Here is a 26,334-nt window from a genome sequence, read left to right as displayed (position 1 = left end):
TCATCAGTCTCAGAAGGAAAATAATCCTAGTGGTCAATACTTTTTAAAAAAAGGGCATTTTTCAAATGAGTAGTCTGACATTGACATAAAAAATATAAAAGGATGACTTTATTAAACATACAAATTCAAGAACATTCAAGTTTTTTAAAAAAAGATTACAGCATGAGAAGATAGCAGATCAATGGTAATGGTATATATATATATAATACTTGCCAAACAGAGTACAGATAAGACATACTAACTTCAGTGCTCAAAACAACAAAAAGAATGTTGTATCTTCTTTAGCTGTATTATACCTCTATGACTACTAAGTGGGAAACTTCTCAGCAGACCCACACTCGCAGACTTATTTCCCATAGTAAATTTGATATGCTGTCATTGATATATATATCATTTTGAAATGTCGTAATATATAAACCCCTATCTTAGTTCCTTTTCTACATTGCCTACTTCATTAGAACTCTTCCCACCCTACCCCAAGACACTAGGTAAGCATCCTTCTCTGAGCAGGACCAACTTGGTCAAAACAGGATATAGAATGGCTCTAGGCAGAGGAAAAGTCTCCAATAATATTCTCAATTCTGTGTTCACTTTTCCTTTTAGCAGCTACCTAAGATGGTATGAAAAAACCATACATGTTTAGAGAAAAAGAAAAGCATTTTGGACTATCAATATCTACCTTAGTCCTGCAGCTTCCCTTTATCAACCAGTGAACACATTATTTTAATTTCTCAACTGTGAACACAGGCAATATTTAACAAAGCACCCAGAAACTTTGTGGAAAGTATCATAAAATTTCCAAGGAGAATGTGTTAGGTGGGGGTAGAGAAGGCAGAAAAATCAAGAGAAACCATTAAGAAAAACATGGCAATTCACACAAAAAATGCTTTCACAAAATACTTTTAAAAAATGAATAAATTAAATTCAATTTTAAGTAATATCCCCCCAATATTTTCTCATTGTTTTAGTGTTCATAAAAGGTATAATATAAGCCTCTAGAAAAGGAAATTATCTTCTTTACCTACAGAATGGTTAGAGTACCAGCACCAGGTAGTTTTCCAAAAGTACAGATAGTTTGAAGAAACCAGTAAACTAAGTCTTTTGACTCATTTAATTCCTGTCACAACCCTTAATTTTAAGACTCGTACCTTGAACCTCTATGTACTAGGCTAAAACTGCTCTTATTTCTGCATATGGCAGTGACAAGTAATTAGGGAAATGAAAGATCTGATCCTACTCGGGTAGATCAAACTCAAAGATCATTTTGTTAGTCTAAGAACTATCCTAGTCATTTTAAGTAATCTTAATCCATATTTTAGAATCTGTCAGGAGATTTTTAAACAAATTATTCACCCTGCCCGGGTCTCCAATCAAGAATTTATGGCTATTACAAATAACTCTTTTTCACCTCACCTCACAATACACAACAGCAAACTTTAAAGAACAATAATCATAAGCCCATATCTTTGAAAAATGGATGCAACAAAGCTTCTTCTGCTGTTATTCTTGAAGCCGGATTTAGATCTAGGAGTTTATCAAGCAGGTCGTAAGCTGCATCAGGTACCTCATCCCAGCCTTCTAGATTGGTAGGAGACTCATCAAGATTACCCCCACAGCCATTACTGTCCCCTTTACACAATGAATTCCCTGAGTGCTGTGCTTTAGGTGTTTGTATGAGGTGAGCACCTTTATGGTCCATCTTCTCTGAAAAAGTTGGGTCTTGAGAAGTGAGCTCTTGTATATCACTTGTTAGTTTAGGAGTGTTAGAATTTACACCTCTGAGCTTCTCACAGAGTTTTCTCAAGTCTTGTGCTGGAACTTCTTTGCTACACAATATTGATTTGCCTAAAAGAGAAAAAATATACATATTTTATATTATTTGAATATATCAGAAGTCTCTCCCATGAGAAACATGCAAGTCCAACTGCATGCTTTTTGGATATATTTACACTGAATATGAGATAGAACATCACGTGCTATATTTAAGTTGTGTTTTACCTTACATAGCTGAAGGTCAAATCATAAAGTGAAAGATAGTAAGTAGAAAGCAGTGACTTAATAAGGACTCACTTGACTCTGTCAAAGTCTCCAGCTTCATTATATTCTACTGTAATCTTTAATCAGCAGCAGCTCCCATTCCCTCTCCCCCTTCCAAGCTTCTACATGCCTCTAACTACATGGTTCCTGTCTTTGATTAGGATGCCCTGCACCTCCCCCACAACTCCGTGCCCAGAATATTCCCACTTAGGGCACCACTCAGTTCAAGCATTACCTCTAAGATGCCTGACACTCACAGAGTTGATCATTCTAAGCTTCTGTTATATCCTGTGAAGGTTTCTATTATTACTTTTGCTATTCTGTATTGTAACTGATAAAATATATGTCTGTCTCACCTGCTAGACTATGAGCTCTCTGAAGATAGGGACTATCTTATTTATCTTTGAACCCCCAAAACCTAGACATCCATACTAGGTACATACTAGGTTCTCAATTAATGCCTGTTGGACTAGACAAAAAGGTATTATTCTGCTTCTCACGTCTTTGTTCAAATATCACATCATTACAGATGCAGTCCTTAACCAACCTATTCAAAATAGCTAAGCCTTCTTCACTCCCTTTACCCTTTTATTTTTCACAATACCACCCATCTCTCTGACAGTATGTAGTTGTTTATTTTTTCTCCCCCATTAGAATTTAAGCTCTATGAGAAGAGACTCAATAATAGTCTACCTAACCTAGTACACATACGGTCTCAATAAATGTTTTTAAATCAGTTAATAAACCAACCAGATCTTCGTTTTAAAAAATATGTCTTCGAAACAATTCCCCAACAAAATTATTAGACACGGGCAAAAATAAGCTAGGCACACAAATAGGCAATAGTCTGTTACTTTTGCCGTATTTCCTTATTAAATAGAAATGGCTCTAAACAATGAGTTTGCACAGCACTTACATTCCTTTCTGGGGCATGTGGATTGTTAACAAAACAATCTATCTCTGGATGTGGATTGTTAACAAAACAATCTATCTCTGGATGATAAAAAGTTACTTTTACATACACCATACACTCATCTCTGCTGGACAGGTGGACTAAGGTGGTGGGAAAAAAGGTGGTGGGGGGAAGCAGTGAGGGGACAAAGGAAATAAACTACCCAAAACTAAGTTTGTGGGGGTATAGTGTGTTAATCCTGTTTTACTTTTAAATCTATTTCATTATTCCTCTTCTCTCTAAAAAATTATAGCCAGAGGAGAATAGCTCAAGGTTTTTCTTCTGAATTTATTTAATTTAACGAGTACTTAATGACAGTCTACAATGGGGCCAGGTCTAGGGGTTGAGGACAGAGGGGAAGGTTACACACAACACAAGAGAAGTAGAGAAGTGCTCCTACTGTTCTGGTAAGTCTCTTTGGGTCATAAAGGGGAACAAGGTCATCGCTGTTGAAGTTCTGAATCCTTTTGTATTCAGCCCAAAGTTATAGTAAGATTTGACTGCAATACAGCTGACCCTTGAACATCGAGGGAGTCAGGAGGGCTGACCCCACGCAGTCAAAAATCTACATATAAATTTATAGTCTGTCCTCCGTATCTGCAGTTCTGATCTGTGAATTCAACCAACTGTGGGTCGTGCAGTACTGTAGTACTTACTGAAAAATAGCTGCAAATAAGTGGATCCAAGCAGTTCAAACCCATGTTTTTCAAGGGCCAGCTGTAACTACAGAAGTCATACTAATGAAACTAAGACAAGTGCTATATAGCATTTTTTAAAATATGAGAGCAAGCATTACAATGATAAATCTCTAAAAGCCCTTGCCTGTTATGCTATCATGATGCTTGCCCTACGATGTTTTTTTGTTAGATGTTGCACTTGCATTTTTGGTCATCATTTACTATTACAAATGGGGGAGATTTGAGCTCTTCAACAAAATGTTTAGGGTGCGATATATTTCATGTTCATAAACTTCTTATTAAGTTATTCAATAGCAGATGATAGTTTTCCCCATCAGTTGAAAATAAACATTCTCATGTAAGAATACAATTTGCAAGGCTTTGCTTCATGGTTCCATTTCCCATGTGTATATGTAATATCTCACCCTATCACCCTCAGATAAAATTTTCTTATTATAGTTTCAAGAAAGGTGCAAGTCGTAGACTGACTGTGTTGCAGAACCACAACCGCCACTAAGCCTTCCTGGTGGATCAGACCACGGCACTGGTGCCCAAGTGAGGGACAATCATTTTTGCAGTAGTTCTTACTCAGAAATAGTTCTTGGTCAAAATCACTTGTTTTTTCAAACTAACAAGTCTCAACGCTTTCTAGGTATCATACTTTTCTGAATCATATTTTCCAGGAATAGGTGGGATGAGACAGGCATATGTATTTCTTGAAGTTCCTCAGACAATTCTGATATGCACCCCTGATTAAGACCCACTGATTCTGGGGCTGGGCAACAGGCAGCCCAGCTACTTTTGAGGTGGGCTGACTGAAATTTTGTCCCAAAGGAGTGTTCCATATTTTGGGGCAGCATGCTGACTCAATTACACCCACCCACTTTGGAAAGTATTAACTATAATTGTGCATGGAGAATAAATACAAGGTGGCCATTTGAGTTCAAGTTGTTGGCAAGAGCAAGGCTGAGATAATTCTCAAGTGCCCTATGAGGTACACTGCATATCCCAGACTTGAAGTACAAGAACTTGTGTAGCTAAGATGACTTCCCACATCCAATAAATGCTTATAATATTACTCCATCAGTAAAGGTATTCTGTTCATTTCGCTTCTCCACTACTCTAACCCTAAGGAACCTGACAACAACATACATCCTATTATGTCCCCTACTGCAGTCCTTACTACACTGTATTATAATTAACTATTTACTTGTTAATACAGACTAAGAGTATTTAAGGCAGGCCCAAGAGCACCTGATGCTTAATAAATACACAATAAACAAATTAAAACATATTATGTAAAATATTTATGCAATAAAGTCAAACCATAACTACAGGGAGTTAAGATTTTATTCCTTATTCTTTTGTTTAAGATTATAAAGTTGAACTCTAAATACTGGAAAAGTGTAGTACTCTGCACTTGATAAGATAAACTGATTACATGTAGAGAAGAGAAGTGATAAATTATTTTCTTACACAATGCAATTGATTTTCAAGCAACTGAGAAACTTTGTATCTAACACCAGAGAACATTATGAATATGTTTATTTGTAAAGAGAATTTCATAATAATTTATTAAGTGATTTGTAGGAGATAAATCAAAGGTATTTGTTTTGTTCTATAATATAAAACTGCTTACCAAAAGTTTTAGCAGCCTGGATAGTTTCCCTGGATCCACGAATTGTCATAATTTGAGCCAAAGCGGTTAAATCATCACTTGCTTTATAAAATGGATATCGTCCACTAAGCAAAGAAAGGAATATGACACCTGCAGACCACATGTCAATTGCTGTAACAGAAAACAAACTTTAATTTTACTCCTACATCAGTAGTTCTCAACCTTTACTGTATATTCAAATCCTCTTAAGAGCCTTAAAAAAATTTTGATGCCCCAGCCAATCCCCTCAGAGGTTCTGATTTAATTGGTCTGGAGTAGGGCTCAGGCATCAGTTTTTTTTTAAAGTTCCTCAGGTGCTTTTAATGATTTCAGGGTTAAGAATCCCTGGTTTAACATCCTTAATGCAAAATACAATATTTTCTTTCTTGAGTAACATGAAAGCTGCTAAGTTTAAAAGGATATCTCATCACTAAGTAAATGCACATTTTATAACATCAAAATAAATCCAAAGTAGCTACGTAGGAAAAAATCTGGATGTACCCCAAGAGTTACACACCATAGTAATGAAAGTGTTTCACTTTAGTGAAAAGCATTAAACGTTAGAAGCTCATCTTCAGCAAGATGTTAACCCTAACTTTTGCTGTAGAAACTATCAATCTCTAGAATTCTGGCAGTTATGACTAAGACCAGCTCAGCCTCATGAGAATAAACTCATTTTTAAAAAAAATGTTTAGGGGGACTTCCCTGGCTGTCCAGTGGTTAAGACTCTGCACATCTACTGCAGGGGACATGGGACTGATCCCTGGTCGGGGAACTAAGATCCCACATGCCTAAGATCCCACATGCCGTGTGGCCAAAAGAAAAATGTTTAGGGACATCTTCTCTCCTAATGGCTGAACTCCCAGTATCATCAAGTTATTGGCTCTACTCCCTTGGCCACTGCATCATCTGCCTTTCTTGGTTCCCTTTGTACCTCCACCTGCTCCTTCAATGTTTCCTGTAAGCCTTAAGGGCTGAGGTTACCCAGAGTTCCAACTTCTACCCTATATACTCTCCCTTATTGGCCCATACACTTCACAGCTTCAGCTACCTTTTATATAGTAATGATGACAGTCAACTGTATTTCCAGTCCAGACTTCCCTGTGCTTCACTTACTTTTATTCTGTTGGACATCTCTATCTGGATGTTCCACATATATCTCAAACCAATTATGCCCCCAATCATCTTTATCTTTCCCTGTACACCAGTTACCTCTTTATTCTCCCCTTGGTTACTGGTACCCATTCAAATCTCCCAATCTAGGAGTATGAAAAACATCTTGGATGCCTTTTCCCCACCACTTCATACCCAAATCCCGCATCCAATTATCCATCAAGCTCTGCCTTTCCAATTCTTTGCTCTTCTTTTCAAAGATTTTTTTGATGTGGACCATTTTTAAAGTTTTTATTGAATTTGTTACACTATTGCTTCTGTTCTATGTTCTGTTTTTTTGGCCATGAGGCATGCGGGATCCTAGCTCCCTGACCAGGGATCGAACCTGCACACCCTTCACTGGAAGGTGAAGTCTTAACCACTGGACCGCCAGGGAAGTCCCCAATTCTTCACTTTTCTGTTCATTTGTATTATTACTGCCCTCGTTCAGGTTTTCATCATCTCTCACCTGGACCTGGTCCTCTCTGCACACCTGCCAGAATGACCCCTCTAGAATACAATTATTACCATCCCTTTCCCTTGAATAACTTTCCAAAACCTACAGGGTACAGTCCAAGCCATATAACTGTGATCCGAGACCGTCTACCTTTTTCCAGGTTTATTTCTCACCACTCCTTGACTTTCATCATACATTCTAGCAACACTAAACTTTTATTGATTCCTGTATGACCATGCTATTTCTTGAGTTCCTCTGCTCATGCAAACCCCTCACTCCAATTTACATTCTCTTTTCAGACGTTCTATCTTCCATGAACTTCCTTCCATAATCCCTTCAGATAAGGTTAGATACCCCTAAAATACTCTGTATAAAGTTTTATAACCATACTTAACAGGTTATTTTATATTTGCGAGTATGTCCTGACCAGAATGTAAGCAGAGTTTCATTCATTTTTTATATCATTAGCAAGCACAGAATAAACACAGAACAAATGAATACATTTCTGTAAGGCCCATAATCCAAGTGAACAGCAGGGTTCATCTATTCAATAAGATGTTCCATGACAACTCTTTCAGGCTATAGACTTTTTTCTTTTTCAGAAATCTCTTTAATGCTATTATATTGTTTTCACAATAATAAAAAATTTTAATCAAACACCCAATCATATATGTATCACAGAAGAATTTTCAGGTATTAGACAAACATAAAATGTTGCAAGTCTTAAGTTAGCAAATACTACTAAACACAATTTTTTCCCCCACAAAGGTGATGTTAAAATTATTCCTGGTGAAATTGTCTTGTAAACAGATAAGCAAAATGCAATCTATCGGGTAAAAAAAAAAAAAAAGGAAACACTAGGATTAGGAGCTTTCATAAATAGCACTATCTCAAAAATGGGAATGCCACACTGCTAGAACCACTTACATAACTTAGTTAAAAGCAGCAGAGCTCAAATTTAATCATAAGTAGACAAAAATCATAAAATAAAATACACCCACGGCAACCAATTTAACTGGGTTCTGTATTTCTAGTGCAACATACCTGTAGTTTGGTTGGGGCACTTTGTCAAGACCTCTGGTGCTCTGAATCCTGGTGTACCTGCCCTAGGTGCAACCTGCTGCCGCCTTATGATGATGAAATAAGATTTTTCTAGTTATGTAAAGTTTAATTATTTAAGACCAAAAAATAACATTTATCAATTTAGTTCACAGTAAATTCTACCTTGATATCTATATAAATAAAAGTTATTACAAAGCAAATGATAATCCAGTGTGATGAAAATCCTGGATTTTGTTTCTATAGGTCTCTCCCCCGACACCAGTTCCCAGGCCTTATTCCAGAAGGGTTGTAAGGTAACTTCCAGGCATAGAAAGAGGTAGTATAAGAACATAACAAAAAAAAAAAAAAAAAAAAAAAAAAAAAAGAACATAACAGAAAAATAGAATACAATGGGAACTCTGAGGTATAAAAATTTATTTCTGTTTGGAGTGATTAATTTCTGAGATACCTGTTCACTTATATACTTGAGTTAATCAGGAAAGGCTCATGAAAGCTTATAAAAGTCTTGAAGGGAAGAAAAAATTTATGTGGCAAAGAGTTGGAGGTGGGAGTGAGAGAAGAGTTCTAGTATTTGGTTCAGGTTATTCTACACAGGCAAGAAAAAAGAAAGAAAACAAGATTAAATCAGCAAGTAAAACATGCAATTCTGAAGTTTCATAAGAGCTATCCCTACACCTACCAAAATTATTTGCATGTAAAAGTAAATGTGTTTTCCAAAGAGCATTTGCATGTGAAGGGAACAAATATGACAATACTTGTCATTTGCTCTTCAAGGTACCAATCAGCATTAGTGCCTATGCAGTTCACAGAACTGCATTTTTCCCTTTCACTCACTCAAATCAACTGTCCACCAAAATCAATGCAATTTCTCATCTTGTCTGGCAGCATGCTGGTGATTTTATAGCACCATCAAAACACATTACCTTGAAAGGCAAATACTGCAAACTTTATCTGTTGCATAACAGTCACAGGTCAGGCTAGCTGGGCAAGAACTGGCAGTTTTCCTCATCACACTACTATTCATAACTTTTGTAGAAATAGCCTTCTTTTTTGTTGCTAATTTTCTAGATAGTAAATCCACAGTCTTTGACTGCTTCATAAGCTGTAAAAGAAAAGTCATATTCTCTATTTTCATGGCATTTAACATGATGCCTTTGAGATGCTAGTAGAGCAAAAAGCAATAGGGGAAGCATAACTTTCAAAACTGCTGAATGTGCTGTTGGATTGTAAATAAACACTCGTCTATCAAAATATTTAAGGTCTTTTTAGGTTACTATGTTGAATAAACATATTAAAAATTTACTAACCGTTCCTAGTTTGGTGAATATTTGAATTACACTTTATTAGAACTTTTCCTGAAATGTTACAAAACAATTACATTCTAGTGTCTAACTCCATTTCAGAACTGTAAACTGCACAATTACATTGGCTAAAATCAGTTTTAATTTGTTCCTCATGCTATCTAGCTGCTACAGGATATCATAAGTCAATTTAAAACCACTTAACATTGGTGATAATTTTGTAAATTTTACAAACATCTTTACGCTATCAACTGTGTGTCAGAAATGTGTTAGTTGTTGGGAGCTCACGTTCCAGCCAATGAGAGAAAAGGCCTTAACGTCCTAAATGTTCCTTTAGAGAAAGAGCAACAATAGTCAGCTAATCAAAAATGACAAAAAATTCCAAAAGAAAAGTTCAGAACTGGAGAAAATGAAAGCATTGACTAGATGCTCAAAGCAGTAATACCTTCTGCTAAAGCAAAACTCTTAAAAACTTACTAATAATAAAAGCTAGCCATTCCCCAAATTCTCTCCAGTGTACGACTGACTGATGATTGCACTATTAAGCTACATTACTTACTTTCACTGCAGGGCTCTCATGTGAAATGGAGCTGTGTATATTGAAATTTCTCTCTCCAAAAACAGAGCGCTGGACAGAAAGGCCTACAGATCCCTCCTACAATACCAACAAAAACAAGGAAAATAAGGATTATATCTGTAACACTTTCTGCCAGCTGTACTCTGCCATAGTTTTGAAAGAGTTAAGTGACATAAAACAAAAACAGCTGCATCCAAGTCATTCTCAGGCACCAAAACACTTCTGTGAAAGGAGAAAACAGTCTAGACAGAACTCTTAACCCCCATACAATGTTATCATAGTCCACAAATATATATAACTAAAAAATTCTAAAACCACCTGCATGGATGTTACATTTTGCTGTGCAGCTAAAATGGAGATAGACACTTCAGAATTTTTCCCCTGTAACTAATGCTTTCTTTTAAAAAGGGTAATTAATATGAACTTTATAACATGCAGGGAAAATTACTTTCCGTTTTTGTTATACAATGCAATTATAATGACAAAGACATTATAAATCTACCAAGCAAAATTTTCAGTTTTGAAATCATAAAACAATCCATTGTAAATCTTAGTGAAATCTAATCAATTTAATATATAACACGTGTAAACAACATTTTTTGTTGTTGCATTATCCTAGAATTATATCCTAGAATTATAACTCCCCATGTTGAATGGAGTACATTTCTAAAACCGTATTAGTACTTAAGAAATAAAAGAGGTAGAACCTTTCCATCTTTTCCTTGTTTAATCTGAATCTGTGCACTTGTGTAGGGCCTTTTAACAGCAGTTTTTGTGGTAGGCTGCTGATCCAGCTCCTTAGGTGCTGCTGGGCTGCTCAATGAAATTTTGTTTCCGGTGATTACATAGGATTTATTTTGTGAACAGCTTTCCTGCTGAGCTTCAGACTGGACAAATTTGAGAAGCTCTATTTTCGTATCGTGGGTTCCTTGGGCCAAACCAAAGTCTACCAAGGCATACCTATGAAACAAAAATAAGCACTTTTACTTCTCTGTAACAAAGCTTAGTTAATATCATAATATGCTCAAACCATATTCACACAGAAACTGTATTCTTTGGGGGATAAATTAAGGATTTATAACATTCTTGAAAAAAGAAAAGTAAGTTTTACAGACAAGGTAAGGATTTAATAGCTAACTACTGAAAATTAAGGCAAGATGTATCCCACACAAGAAAACATCTTTTCTCCCCTTCTTCCTATGGCTTGTGCAGACAAGGCAACAAGGAATGCAGGATGTAAACACAATCCTTTGTCCTCTGATGGTGGCAGAGATGGCACCATAGCAGATAATTTTTAATTAAACAAGTTTAAAAGAAAAATAAATTAAAATCATGGTTTAAAAATCTGATTAATTAAAGAAAAAATTAAAAGTCAGGAATACAAAAGCCCAAGAAAAGAAGTTATGGTTCTATTATCCTTATTATACTCAATATGAGCCATTATATAAACAGCAGTTTTTAAGTTTTCAGCTTACAATGCCTCTACGTATATAATCAGCATAAAAAATAGTCAAAAACCAAAACTTTAGTGTTGAAACATGAAATTGGCTATCATGTGGTCCAATCCCCTCATTTACTAGAAAAGAAAAATGAAGCCCAGAGATAAATGTATAAGGTTAAACAAACAAAAAACTAGACCGTTTCTAAGTCTCTTTTAGCTATTTCCACTGAGCCATGGTACACCTCATGACGTACACTGTTTTACTAATACAATTTTTTTTTCTCCTTGAGTGTATTTCCCTTCCTCAACCACAGTGAAAATCTAAAACAGAAAAAGATGTGTGTGGCTGTTACAGGATGCTCTGCATCTAAGAGATGGACCCCACAGCACAGATTCAGTCAAGTATTAAGTATTTGCTGGTAACTTTCCATACTTACTTTCTCAAGCGCCTATTATATAAAAAATTGCTGGGCTTAACATCACGGTGAACAATACCAAACTGATGAATGCGTTTCAAAGCTTTGAACAGATTAAACATATATTCCCGTACTTCTTGAAAAGAAAGAGAATTCAAAATGTCCTAAAATAAAGTTATGAATAAGGTTATAAGATTGTTTTAATGAAATATTTAGCTAATAAAAATTCAAGAAATATTAAAACCTACCAAAAAGGACTCATGTTCCAGATATGGCATAGCAATAACCACATGATCATTTTTCCTAAAGCAGTATTTAACTCCCATGACATTGTCTTGCCCCCTAGTGGAAAAATGCACAACGAACTTGAGAAGAAAGGTCAAATGAACTGAAACTTTATGCAGTTTTTTAAAAAATGCAGTTTTAGCAATGCATAAATAATGCCAGAAAACTAACTTAAAACCATCACCATACAGGAGAGATTACTCATTTAACTGACTTATGCAAGATAAAGGTTTTTTTTTTTAAACAAACAGTATCAGTTATGAGGTTATAATTCAAAGTGATATAATTTTAATTGAGGAGGTGACAGAATGGGAAGGAAAAGATGAATAATAAAAATGAATTAACAAGACTTAGTAGCAGATAAGATGGTAACAGTAATAAATAAATCAAGTAAAAATTAATAATAGCTAATATTTATTGAACATTCACTACATGCCAAGCTCTGATCTAAGCACTTCACACCTATCAACAAATTCACTTAATTTTCACAACAACCCTATAAGGATGGTGCCATTATTTCCTATCCCCCCCTTTTTTTAACATATAAGGAAACTGAGGGACAGACAGGTTAAGGAACTTCCCCCAGGTAACTCAACTAGTAGGTCATGGAGCCAGAATCTGAATCCAGGCAGTGTGCTCCAGACCTAGACTCTTAACCACTATACTACACTACCTCAGAGAAAGGTGAGGAAAATAGGGTAAACTGGATTTTCAGAGTTTTGAGACTGAGAAACTAAAACAACATGGATACCAACAAAATATGTAGAGAAAACAGGAAAAGAAGCATCAAAAACCAAAACCTCATCATTCTGATAGAGATATCTAGATACAAGACTATATTTTAAGTGAGAAGTCAAGTGTAAGTCAGTGACAATATTATAGATAAATGATACCTAAAGCTGTGAAATTATTAGAGAAGAGAAAACTGAGCCTTGGAAAAGTCTCATGTTGGAGGGCAAAATAAGGAAGGAGCAGAAAGCCCAGATAGGGACATCCGCAAGTGAGGAGTTTTCAAGGAAGGGGTGATCAACAAGGAGGTCAATTAGAATAAGGACTGAGGGAAGGCTTTCAGTCTGGCAAAGAGGAATTAACTGGCAAAAAGAAATTAACTAATTTTCAGAAAGCAGTTTAAGTGGAAAGGAAGAGGCCAAACAGGATTTAAGGAGGGAAAATAGTATACAATGGAAACAGAACATAAAGATAATTTTCCTGAAATATCTGTCAAAGAATAAAAACCAGTGTGGGAGCTAGAAAGGAAGCAAGATCAGGTAGACTTTTTTTAGCATGCACATTTTTGAACAACAAGGAAAGAAAAAGTGGTAGAGGGGGTTATTTAAAGTGTGGAAAAAGGAATAATCTTATTCAGGGGACTAGAAGGTATTATGTAATCATGCCTTACAGAAGCCATCTTATCCTCTTGTCTTCTGTAATAAACAGAGGGGTAAAACAAATTAATAGGCGTGTTTATTCATTCAATAGATATTTAGTGGGCACTGTTACTTGAGACACTATGTTAGACATTAAGGATGAGGAGGTAAATTAAAATTAACGTGATTTCTGCCCTCATGGACTTTCCTAAATAGTGGGCAATATGGATAATAAACCAGGTAACAAATAATGACAAATTATGGTAAGGGTTTTGAAAGATATCAAAAGGTGCTGTGACAATAAAAAATAGAATCTAATTCAGAGAAGACCTCTTTGAAGTGGTACCATTCTTGCTCAGAGCAGAAGGATGAGCAGTTAGCATGCAAGGACTGGGAGGGGTCTTCCTGGATAGGGAAGAAGTATGGGTAGTGGCCCTGAAGTGAGAAAGCTCTTGACACAAATTTGAGAAGCTAAAGAAAATAGAGCACAGTGAAGGAGGTGGAAAGACTGGCATGGGATAAAGTTGGATTTTTTTTTCAAAGAACATTGGGAAACCACTGAAGAACTGTTAAGTAGTGGAAGTAATAGTATCCAATTTATATTACATACATACATATTTTTATATTTTAAGGATCACTCTGGCTGTTTTGTGACTATGGGATTAGGAGGGGAAGAGAAGAAGCAGGCTACTATAGTAATCTAGACTTGGACTGAGATAGCAGTTGAGAAGACAAAGATATGGATGAGATTTTAGATATATTTTGGAGGCAGAATTGCCAGGACATGGTGATGGAGTGGACTAGGAGAGAAATGGAGAAATTGAGTGTGATTACTAGGTTTCTGCCTTGAGTAACTAGGTAGACTGTGGTACCATTTGCTGAGATGGATAGATGAAGGCAGATTGTTGCCATAGGTAATTTTTGGGGCAGATGAAGGTGAATTAAAATTTAGTTTTTTGCATATTAGGTTTGAGATGTTTATTAGGTACCCAAATGGAAATATCAAATCGTCAGGTGGATACATACAAATCTGCAGTTAAGAGGTCTGAGGTTAGATATACACTTATGGGAATCATTACTATATATTTAAAGCCATGTGGAATACATGACACCACCTAAAGAAGTCTAGAGAAAGAAAGTCCAGGATCAAGCACTGAGGAACTCCAACATTTAGGGGTCAGGTGGAAGAGGAAGAACTGGCAAAGGATACTGAAAATGAAAGGCCAAATAAAGCAGGAAGAAATCAAGGAGTATATGGTAGTACAGAAGTCAAAAGACAATGGTTCAAATCAATTATGTTAAACACTGCCAGGAGTTCATGTGAACAGAAAAAGGAACCGGCAAAACAAAGTCATGGTTGCCCCTAAAGTAGTTTCCATTTAGCATAGAGGAGAGCAGCCTCACTGTGTGTGTGTGGCAAAAGGTGGGTGTGGAAGTGCAGTCTGTGCAGGTAATTTTTGAGAAGTCTGGCCATGAAGGGAAGCAAAGAAATAATGGAGTAGCTGGAAGGGGGACGGCAGTACAGGGAGGATAAGAGATACTACATCACGTCTCTATGTTGACAGGAATGACCTAGCAGAGAGAAACCAAACAGAAAGACATGCCAGAGGATTCTGTTGTTCAAAATAAAATATGAGATGAGGCTCTCAATATCTGGGGAGATGTGAAATATAAGTTCCCCACATTTAAAAAAATATCTACACCATGGAAGCCAAGGTTTATGATTTGGCAGAAAGATTAGAAAAAGAAGTGGTAAGAGAACAGGAAGTCAAGCTGAGCCTCAGGAGAAATCCACTTTAAAAATTAATATAAACTTAACTAGCCATTCCAAGATTAGTGGAAAAGTGCTAGCAAACTGCAAACACCTGACTGAAGAATATGTTTAATCCACAATCTCACCATCCCTATTAGATATCTACTTAAAAATCTTAAAAAATATATACAGCAGTTCAATTAAAAATATCTTTAAATTGCCTACCCAGCCACTGTTAGGCACTGAAGCTCAGCTGCAATTCTTACAGGATGACTTGTTGGAATTAAGTGTTTCAGAGCAATTTTCTCTTCAGGTCCTACTTTTAACTGTGTTGTGGCCAAATACACAGAGCTGAAAGTGCCTGTAAAACAATTTATTAGATTTTTCAATATTTGGTTTTTAAAAATGTTTATGAGACAATGCTAAAATAATTCTTAAAAACTGTTTGGAACCCATAAAATTATCATAATCTGTCATCAATATTTTAATGACACTGAATACAAAAAGCAAACACCTTTGTAAATACAACTTATTTTCAATTTTTAATACATTCTTAACTGTCCTCACATCTTTAGGGGGTATATTAATTCAGCAAAGCTATACAGTAAATCTGTTTAACTGAGTTAGCATAAAATATTTCCATGGTATGACCCAATCTACCAAGTATCTTTCTACAATATTATCATTGGAAATTACTTTCTTAAGACTTGGATTCAGTTCTGTTAGAAGTAAAAATGATAACAGTCTTAGGGGGCAAAAAAACCTTCATTTTTTATTTTAAAAAGTTTTTTTAAACTTTTAAATTCACCATGAAACTAAGGAGAAAAAAATATAAGATTTGGTGGTCAGTTAAATCTGAGAAATACTGAGTTAAAGCAAATTGATAGATTATTTCTAGAACTTTAATGTACTGAAGTACATCATAAATAACCAAAAGGGAGCTATACATGCTATAGTTTTCAAACTTATTAGCCTTAAAACACACTCCACTCCTCCCCCTCTCCAGGAATAGTTTGCTATTTGTTATGAGGACATCAGTTTTCCAGAATAAAGTTTTTGAACACTAAGTCAGTGTTCAAAAAAAGGTAAGAAAAAAAATATAAAGATTTGCTTCTTACATCCCAAATCATCTCATCTTCTAATCTCTCTGCCCTCGCTGACTCAGCCTTTTCTCATCTCACACTTTCCATTGTGAAAAGCAAGCAATGAATAAATGGAAGTTTTGTTGTTTTTTTTTTTACTGTTAAGTTTTTATTTACTATTTCTCAGTATAGTCACTAAAAAGTTCTATTATCTTTTATCTTCTCAATCCCTTCACATCTGTCTGCCAGATTCACCCTTCATTCAATCAATATGATTGCCAGTCTCTCAGTGGTATTTACGTAAATACTGACTATCCTATAAATATTGTACCACTTTATTTTCAACATTTTGCCATGAAAAATTGCCATTGTTCAACATACAATTCTACCTAAACGCAATGGAGAAAGAGAAAAAAGATTCAGCTTTCCATGATCAAATCCCCCCACTTAAATCTTAAACTTTTTATTTTTAATAATTATCTTTAATAATATATTATTAATATAGCAATACTTTTAAAAAAGCAAGCATCTTCCTTTTTATTTTTAATTAATTAATTAATTAATTTTTGGCTGTGTTGGGTCTTCGTTTCTGTGCGAGGGCTTTCTCTAGTTGTGGCGAGCGGGGGCCACTCTTCATCGCAGTGCGCAGGCCTCTCACTGTCATGGCCTCTCCTGTTGCGGAGCACAGGCTCCAGACGCGCAGGCTCAGTAGTTGCGACTCACGGGCCTAGTTGCTCTGCGGCATGTGGGATCTTCCCAGACCAGGGCTCGAACCCGTGTCCCTTGCATTGGCAGGCAGATTCTCAACCACTGCACCACCAGGGAAGCCCCCAGCAATACTTTAAATAGTATAAAATTATAAAGGTTAAAATAGGACTGTTCATTTTACTGTAAATATTTATTTATTCTTAGATTCTTTCCAAGGAAAAAAGAAAAGCTGATAATTAGTAATATAACCATGGTCTTAGTATTTTTAAAAGGGGTATTTTTCCAATAAGAAATAATAATGAAAATCAAGATTATATAAAGGAAAACAGGAGGAAAAAAAAGCTTATAAAGATAATGAAGTATATCCCCAGATTACCTTCTCCAATTTTGTCCTTAATCTTAAACACATTACCAAGCTGTGGTACAGCTTCATAAAGCTTCTGAATATCTTTCTTAACACCTATCGAGGAAAAAAGAATTTAGGTACAATTAATTACTTAGGTTGAAAAATCTCAATAAAATAATTTCTAAAACATAAGTAATTACATTACAAATAAAAGTATCTATAATAAACTTTAAACTCATGATAAGACTAAAACCCCATCAAGTTGCTCTAACTCACACACCTCCCGAACAGACAAAACTGCAAAGTAACTGAATCACTCACACCCAATTGCTGCTACTCTGAAATTACATACTAACATATAGATACATTGTCACTGCATAGAGTACAACACAATGAAGAGGCTAAATTTAAAAAATAACTAAACAATTTGTGCTGCGATCACTAGATGGCATGACAAGGACACAATGCAATCTTCTTGAAAACTGTTTCTTTCCCCCAAAGATACAAAATCTTACAGGCTTGGAAAAGTTTTACATATTGAATATTCACAGTATACTCTAGAAAGAAGGTCTACTAAAGGTCTCAAGAATGTTAAAAAATATATTCTTTAAAAATTGTCCCAATTACCAGTAGTATCCTATATCTTGACAGCAGAAAAATCATTACTTTTAAATAAATATAAGCTCTTTACAAAAACCTACATGGTTAAAATTCAGAGAGGCAATAATACAAAATGTGATAAACTACTGGATACAAAAAAGAACTACATACTTAAGAGTCCTCAGATTTTATTACAGTACCTAGGCCAAGCATCAGCTACTTTTAAAGTTATAATAACATTCTGCATCATGCAACAGTTTTAAGGCATTTTCAAAGCACCTTCACACATATTATCTTTTCAGATCTACATAACAGCACTGTGATATTGGGAGAACAGAAATAATTATCCTGATCTTTCAGAGAAGGAATCCATATTCAGGGAAATTAAATCACTTATCCAGTTTCACAGAGGTACTGCTGGTAAGTTTATAGACTCACTCATTTAACAAACACTGTGTTTTTAAAAGTGCCCAGCAATTGGCATATTAAAAATACAAATGAACAAAGGTGGTGGAAGCCCCTGTTCTCTAGGAGCTTAGCCTAGTGGAAGAGACAGATGTTAAAAGCTCACTTTTAATACAAGATTTTAACTGTAATATTAGAGGAATACACATATTACTAGGTAGAAGGGGGGAGGGGAATGAACACTCCTGAAGGTGCCAGGTGGCTTCAGGTGACTGTTAACCTGTGTTTTGAAGCATTCACCAAGTAGAGAAAGTGCAAGAAGGCATTTTAGGAAGGAACTACTATGTATGCAAAGACATGGAAAAGGAAAAAGGCATGGGTTATTGTGGAGTGAGGGGAGAGTAGGAGAGATAATAAAATTCAATGTGGCTGAGGAAGGAAAGGCAGAGGATGCAAAGGAAGGCCATGTAAAGTTTTTAAGCAGGAAGATGACAAGTGGAGGATAAATCTGAGGTGAAGAATACTAAGAATACTAAGAGGTGGAGATTAAATAAGAGGCCAAGAAGACCTAATCCAGTAGCCTTTCCACTACATCACTCCATCTAAGGTAATGGGAAGAACTTACTTAAATTACCCTCACCTTCCCATCTACCTTGCAGATGAACTGGAGAAGCTTCATGGATTTCAATATAACAGGCAATATAACAGTAATCCTGTGAACCAGTTTTGGAGATGACAGGCCTAAATCAAAATGCTGGCTCCACTATTACCCAGCAGGTATGACCTTTCTAGAGCACACAGCTTATCCTCTGTGAGCCTTAATTTCCCCATCTATAGAAAAGGGGGCATAACAGTACCCATGCCGCTGAAATACTGTGAGGATTAAATGAAATAATATACACAACACAAGAGCAGCTACTAACACAATGCCCGACACATTGTAAATATTAAATTATACTGGTGATTCTTATTGCTGTGGTTACTATTATTAACATTATTTCTTTAGGGCTTTTGCTCTTACTATTCCCTCTGCTTGAAATCCTCTTCCCTTATAACTTCGTATGGCTGGCTCAGTTGTCACAGTTTCCACTGACATCGCTAGTTAAATTAGCGCTCCTCCCATTATCCACATTACCCTGTTTATTGTCTTTGGCATTCTTATTCACTATAAAATTATCCTGTTTATTTATTTGTTTGCTGTCTGCCTCCTCCCACTAGAATATAAGCTCCACCAGTACAGGCTCCCTGTCTGTATAATTCACCACAATGCACTCGGCTCTTAGAAAACTGCCTGGCATGTTTGTTGAATGAATGAATTCTTACTATCATCATGGTTGTTCAGAGACAGCTGTAGGAAAAAAAAAAAAAGCAAAAGTTTACAAGTTACAAGAGAGTGAAGCCAAAGACAAAAGCAATCACTTCACCATCAGCTACCACACTACTTCTCTCTCAAAAACAAAACCAAGGCCTGGGGGAAAAGCTGGCTTTCTAGCAGTAATAGTTGCCACAGTCAATTACAATCATTCCTAATGAGTGTCAAGTCCAACCAGCTTCAAATTCCAGTGTCATAGGAAAGGTATCATGAAAAGGCACTACAATGATATATTCAATTTGTTATTACATTTCTTTGATTCTAAGACACAATTTTAACGACTCTGAAATTGGGATGCAACTTACAACTGTTGCTGGCCAGCATCAAAACTTATACAACAGGTGTCAATGACCTGAAGAAAATTCAAGAAATCACAGAGGAGCATTCACATTTAATCCTTAAGAGCCAAAATGGCTGTAGGGAGGAATAGTAGAGGTGGTGAAGTAGAAATCAAATGTAGGCCAGCTCCACATAACTGGGTTGTTCTTAAGAACTCATTAACAATGGCTTTTTTAAAAAATGAATTCTTCAAAGAAATTCTGCATCACTAATGTTTGAGAACAGGGACTTCCCTGGTGGTGCAGTGGTTAAGAATCTGCCTGCCAATGCAGGGGACATGGGTTTGAGCCCTGGTCCGGGAAGATCCCACATGCCGTGGAGCAGCTAAGCCTGTGATCCACAACTACTAAGCCTCGCTCTAGAGCCCGTGAGCCACAACTACTGAGCCCGCATGCTGCAACTACCGAAGCCCACGCGTCTACAGCCTGTGCTCCGCAACAAGAGAAGCCACCGCCGTGAGAAGCCTGCACACTGCAATGAAGACCCAGTGCAGCCAAAAAAACAAAAACTAATGTATGAGAACAATATTGTGAGGGGAAAAAAATAGGATATTAACAAGTCTGAGTATAAAAAGTGATTCAGAAGGGACAGATCTGAAATGTTTATTTTATTTTCCATTTCATGTATGTCCCAGAGATATACAATTATTTGTCTAATTACATCTAAAAGAACTCTTCCAATAACTATAAAAAAAAATTCTAGGTGTTAAGGAAAGCACTGTCACAGTATAACTGGCAGTATTTCTGAGCAGTACATAAAATAATGGTGTATCTTACAATTAATGGTGTTTAGGTATGACAAAATATTTTAAGAACCATTTGTGGTCTCTTTATTACTAAATGTATTGAAGTGTTTGTGTGCATGCTTTGTTGTATATACATGATTAATTACACCAAAAGCTTTGTAGTAGGATGATATAGTTTCATGTGGCTATTTAAATTAAAATTAAATAAAATTAAAAATCAACTTCCTCAGTCACATTAGCCATATGTGACAACATACAAACATTTCTGTTAGTGCATAAAGTTCTAACGGACAGTGCTGATACAGAAAAAAGCCTGGAATCTAAAGAGTCTGGATTCATTCAACTCCTATAATTAAACGACATTACTGTTCAGGTTTTTAACCCTTAAAACAAAGGAACTGGATTAGATGAACTTTACCTTCCAACTACAATACTCTATGCTTTTCCTACGAGTTCCACATTTTGGAACTTCCCTTTGCATAAACATGAGCTGGCAGTTAGTAGTAGAGGTGCTGGTTAACTGTTAGAAATAAGCAGGAAGAAAATATAAGTAGTAAGAAAATACTGTAATGCAAGGCCATGTGAATGACTATGCAAGCTCAATGTGCTTCCACACCACCACTCACTTACTATGCACTTACATATCTCTACAAAACTCAAACTATGTTTATATTAAGGTTTCCTGTCACTGCAGAACAACTTTGATGTTTCTGAACAACAGAAAAATTTCCTGACAACCAAAGTGAATGAAAAATCCCCAGATTATGAATTGGGAGATGAGAGTAGACAGTGAAAGAGAGTACTCATATCAAAAGCTAGAAAATACTACTAAAGGCAGAGACCAATGAATATATACTTTGAGGACTGGGGAAAGACCCCGAAAAAAGTCCACAAACTAAAATATTATTTAGGTCTTCATTAAATATTATGAAGGTCTACACTTCTGTTTTGAAATTTTAAGTGAATTTTTTTTCTGCTACATAATATATCCAAGTTGGCTACAGCAACAGCATCCTTAACTATACTCCCTGCTTTCACCCTCATCTTGTTCCACATAAAAGCCAAAGAACTACCTCCTTTCCTCACCCCTCTCTTCGACTTCACTCCCATCACTCTCCCACTTCCACTCACATGACCTCCTAGCTATTTCTAAATGCTAGGCACACTCCCAGCTTAGGGCCTTCGTACTTGCTGATTCCTCTGTCTGGAATGCTCTTCCCCAGATACACGCACAGCTCACTCCTTCTCCACCTTCAAGTCCTAGTTCAAATGTTACCACACTGAAGCCTTCTCCAACCAATTACACTTACTAAAATCACAATCTCCTCTCCCAATACCTCCTATCTCCCCTTCCCCTCTACATTTTCTTCACAGCACTAATCACTTTTGAACATACAATTTATTCATTTTCTATCTCTATCCACTAGATTGAGGGCACTGATTTTTGTCTGTTTTACGAACGGATTTATTCCTAGCACCTAGCACCTAGAAAGGTGCCTGCACATAACAGACACAGACATTTAAGAAATATTCATCGTACAAATGAAATGTTTTCAATTACTTAGCACAGAGTAAAATTGACCTCCAGGAATATATGTCATGCTTATTCTGGGGCTTCATGTATTGCCTAAAATAATGCTTCCTATAACTAGGGAGATCATATAATTTAGCCCAAACTGGGAGAGTCTTCAGAGTGAAAGGGGGCACTAATAATTACACTGTGACAACAGGTATAAACTGGATCTGTCTCAGGCAAACCAGGACGTTACCTATAACCCACTTTAGAATCGTAGGCTAAGAGCATCCACATAACACAATGAAAGCAAGCCTTCCAGTACAGTTCAACAGTATGGAGGAGACATTCAGTATATATACAGTTTATACTTCATTCTTTCACTGGAAAGATCTTTATCACTTACTAAACTTGGCATATGGTAGATACTTAAAAAAAAAAAAAGCCTGCTGAAAGAATGAAAGAATAAACATTTGAGCTAATACTTTGCCAGGTACTTTGTTCACCAGCATTTTTCTTAATAGGAAAAAATGGAAAACAATCTAAAGGTTCAATAAGAAAAGGCAATTAAATAAATTATATGATACCATGCAGTGGAACATTAGGCAGTCCAAGTGCAGAGTATTTAATTACATTAAGAAATGTTCAAGATATATATTGCTAAGTTAAAAATGGAGATCAGAAATAAGTTGGCTGTGATCCTAATTCAGTTTTTAAAAAAATGTATCTCTGTATGCACAGGAAGACCAAAGAAATATAACAAAATGTCAACAGTAGCAATACCTGTACAGTGGGATATTTTCTTACTTTGACTTTCTGTATTTTCTTCAATAAGCATGTATAATTTTTATCAGAAAAATAGTTATAAAAAGCTGACAAATATCCCAAAACAAAGGGTCATACTATGCAGGCATTGTACTAAAAATTTTACTTTATATCCTTTGGATGAATGATATCTAATCATTCAACCTAATATTTTCAGGTACCTACTATGTGCTCAAGAATGTTAGGCTCTGGGAATACAAAGATATATAAAAAATTCCACCATTCAAAAGTTATTACATCAAAGGAGAGTAAATCATATTAGATCATGAGACAGTTATGTGCCTGGACTTCATCAGCTTTACTCCTTATTCAAGTCATGTTTTTGATATAATCTTAGCTTTTATTAAGGGTCAAATAAAAAAGAACCATATGAATAAAATTTCAGCATGTTTTATAAATTATCAAAGGTACTGTTTATAATGCTCAATGTTCTGTTACATGTAAAAGCCACCAAACTTTGGAAATTTGGAATAAAATTCACATCACTCTTCATTTCCTAGCAGGTTTTCAGAAGAGTGTTAGAATAGTAATTTTTACCCGAACGTATGCTACAGCCAAGTCAGATTCATTCATTCATACACTCTGCCTAATGCACAATGTACATCAGGAGCTATACAAGATACTGCCTTCAAGGACCTTATAGTATAACTGAAGAGACAGAATGAATACACAGAGTGCTAAACAATACAAGAATAATAATAATATAATGACTGTTATTGTATTATGTGTCTGATGACATAGGGAAAGGTGAACCATGAAAAATAGGTAATTGCAAGAAAAATGGAAGGCAAGAGGGAAAGCATCCATGAAACTGGATGAAAGTGGCATTTTAAGATTATTCTAGTGGCAGTGTACAAAATGAACTGGAGGATGAAAAAAGAAGTGAAAGCAGGCAGTTTAAGTAAGAAACTTCGTTGTAATTCAGGAGCAAAGTGTAAGGGAATGAATTAATGTGGTGAAAGTGGGAATGGGAAGAGGCAACACTATACATACTAAAAAGAAGTAAGATAAAATTGGGTGACTGGATGAGGGGAGCAAATACAAAGCACAAGTTAAAGATAACTCTAAAGTTTTAAGCATAGAAACTTTAACTGGAATAATAGTGGCTTTCATCAAATAGGGACATCAGGAATGGTACTCATTTTAACATCAAAGATGAGTTTACCCTTAGTCAGAAAGCAAAAGTATGGGATGTCATATTTTTCTAGGGTCGAGTTAAAGTCTATTTTGTAGTGTATAAGTATATATCATGGACGAAAGGTCAAAATTAATATTTTTGAAAAAGCACTAAATATGCTTAAGACAAAGAGAAAATAACATTTAGCTACATTTTAAGAAAAGAGAAAAAAAACAACAGCCAATTGGAACTCCTATTTAACCAATATTTATTAAATGCCTGCTATGTCCCAGGCACACTGCAGGAATGAAGGTGCGTGTTACAGTGTACAAGATTAGGCATTGTTTGACCCTCTCCTTCTCATTTCAAGGTCTGGGTAAGGGTGAAGCAACACTTCATGATGTACACTGAGATATAGTCCTTCATTACTGCTACAAACATTTCATTTACTTTTGTCAACTAATTCTGCCTTTGAATATGTAAGTTAAAGTCCCTCCAATGCCGATTTCTAAATTCAAGCTTAATGCAATATGGTGATTAGAAATAAGAACACAGGTCTAGAAGAGAAATTCTAGTTTGGGTATCAACAAACTTTGTGTTCTTAGACAACGACTAATATTAGACTGTAGCAACTTCATCTGTAAAATGACATGGTTGGACTACAATCCTCCTTCTAAAATGCAATCCAATCCTAAATCTAGATCTTATGAAGCTTCACTGATTCATAAAATGCTCCTATATAAACATACAACTCACTTTAAGATTCAGGACGTGTTTTTTGTTGTTTGTTTTTAAATAATCGAAATTACAGAATTGTTGCCTGTACATCTTTGGCAATGAACACATACCTGGTAGTTTAAAATTCTGCTCATGTTTTAATGAGCCATCCGCCAGAAACCGGCCACGAGTAGAAAAAGCCGTTGGCTCCTGCATCTGAATCCCTAAAGAAGCCTCCATCGCAAAGCGACTGCGGCGCAAAACGCCAGCTAAGGGGTCATGTCCACAGGGGGAGCAAAGCAGCTGTGAAACTCGGAATACTGGAGAAGATGAGAAGTTTAAATCACTCAGTGAACTAAGCACTAAAAAATGCTACTGTCCCCAAAGGGGCAAACAATTAAAAACGCACCGTATGTCCAAATCCCCAAAGGAAGGAAAACTGTGAGCCATTTCTAAGGATTCCATGGGCTCCACTTTCACCTCCCAGAAACACCGGCAGGGGGCCGAAGAGAAATGTGCCTAACAGAGGAGTCTCCCCGGCAGCCGCCGTCAGGGGCAAGGGCGGCGGTGGGAACTGCAGAGGCAGCGAACGCGGGGGGAGAGGCCTTAGTGGGGAGAGCGGTTCGACCTGAGGAAGAGGGCTGGAGGAGGAGATCGTTTGATTGCTGAAAGGGAGCGCCAGGAGGCTTGTCCAAGGCCCCACGCAAGTTGGTGGAGAACTGATACGACACGGCTCACGAGCGCCGGGCGGAGGAAGAGAAGGGGGAATGAATGGGATCCCTCGGCGAGCGCGGATTGCGAGCTCCGCGGGGAAGGACCTTCTTCCCTCAGACTCCAGACCGAACGGGATGCTTAGTGCGCAGGCGCACGACTTTCCCGCCGCAGGTCAGGGGGATCCGAAGTGGGGGTGGGGTGTAGGGGGGTAACTGCGCTGCTAAAAGACCGGAGTCACGATCCAGAATTCGTTTCTAATCCCTCAAAATCCCGCGCCAGGGAGCAAACCGTCGGAAACTCACGGTTTAAAGGAATACGATTTCTCTGGCTCCCCAAAGGCCTACGTCGCCGCCTCCGAGAGCGCCCACCTAGCGAGTCCGCCAAACGCGCCTGCGCAACACTTCTCGCGTTGCTGCTTCCAATTGCTCATGCGCACTGTAAATCCCTGTGCGCTGCGTTATCTGCTGCTGGGCGCTTGCGCAAGCGGGTTGGGTTTCTTCCGCAAGGCTGTGGCTGGCTGAAATAACGGTTACAGATATAAAGTCCGGGCATAATCATTTACTAAAAAATAGAGTGAAACGTAAGGTTAAGGATCTAACAGTATTTTCAGGAAAGAGGATAATTCAGAGACATAAAAGTCTCAGGTACTGGAGTCGTAACATATCCCAACTTACAGAGACATTGGGCACGCTGAATAAAAGACATTCATTTTCTTGA

The 26,334-nt window shown here is 36.7% G+C and overlaps 1 protein-coding gene across 2 annotated transcripts; it reads right to left on the bottom strand.

Annotated features, from left to right (window-relative positions):
• Positions 1-88: 88 nt before the first annotated feature.
• Positions 89-26,029, bottom strand: CDC7 (cell division cycle 7). 2 transcript variants are annotated; one of them, XM_032607053.1, is made up of 12 exons: positions 25,920-26,029; positions 25,035-25,223; positions 17,301-17,384; positions 15,360-15,495; positions 11,978-12,071; positions 11,751-11,893; positions 10,580-10,832; positions 9,855-9,950; positions 8,918-9,096; positions 7,977-8,059; positions 5,306-5,455; positions 89-1,845 (listed from the first exon to the last, which is right to left on the bottom strand). In XM_032607053.1, exons 2-12 carry the CDS (start codon positions 25,141-25,143, stop codon positions 1,451-1,453), a joined length of 1,722 nt encoding a protein of 573 aa, XP_032462944.1. In that variant the 5' UTR covers positions 25,144-25,223; positions 25,920-26,029; the 3' UTR covers positions 89-1,450. The 2 variants fall into 2 exon arrangements, with proteins under 2 accessions (XP_032462944.1, XP_032462951.1); XM_032607060.1 differs by lacking the exon at positions 9,855-9,950.
• Between the last annotated feature and the right edge of the window lie 305 nt (positions 26,030-26,334).

Source organism: Phocoena sinus, chromosome 1 (assembly GCF_008692025.1).
Source record: "Phocoena sinus isolate mPhoSin1 chromosome 1, mPhoSin1.pri, whole genome shotgun sequence".
NCBI lineage: Eukaryota > Metazoa > Chordata > Mammalia > Artiodactyla > Phocoenidae > Phocoena > Phocoena sinus.
Note: the sequence above shows the minus strand (reverse complement) of the source record. Positions and strands in the feature narration are given on the sequence as shown.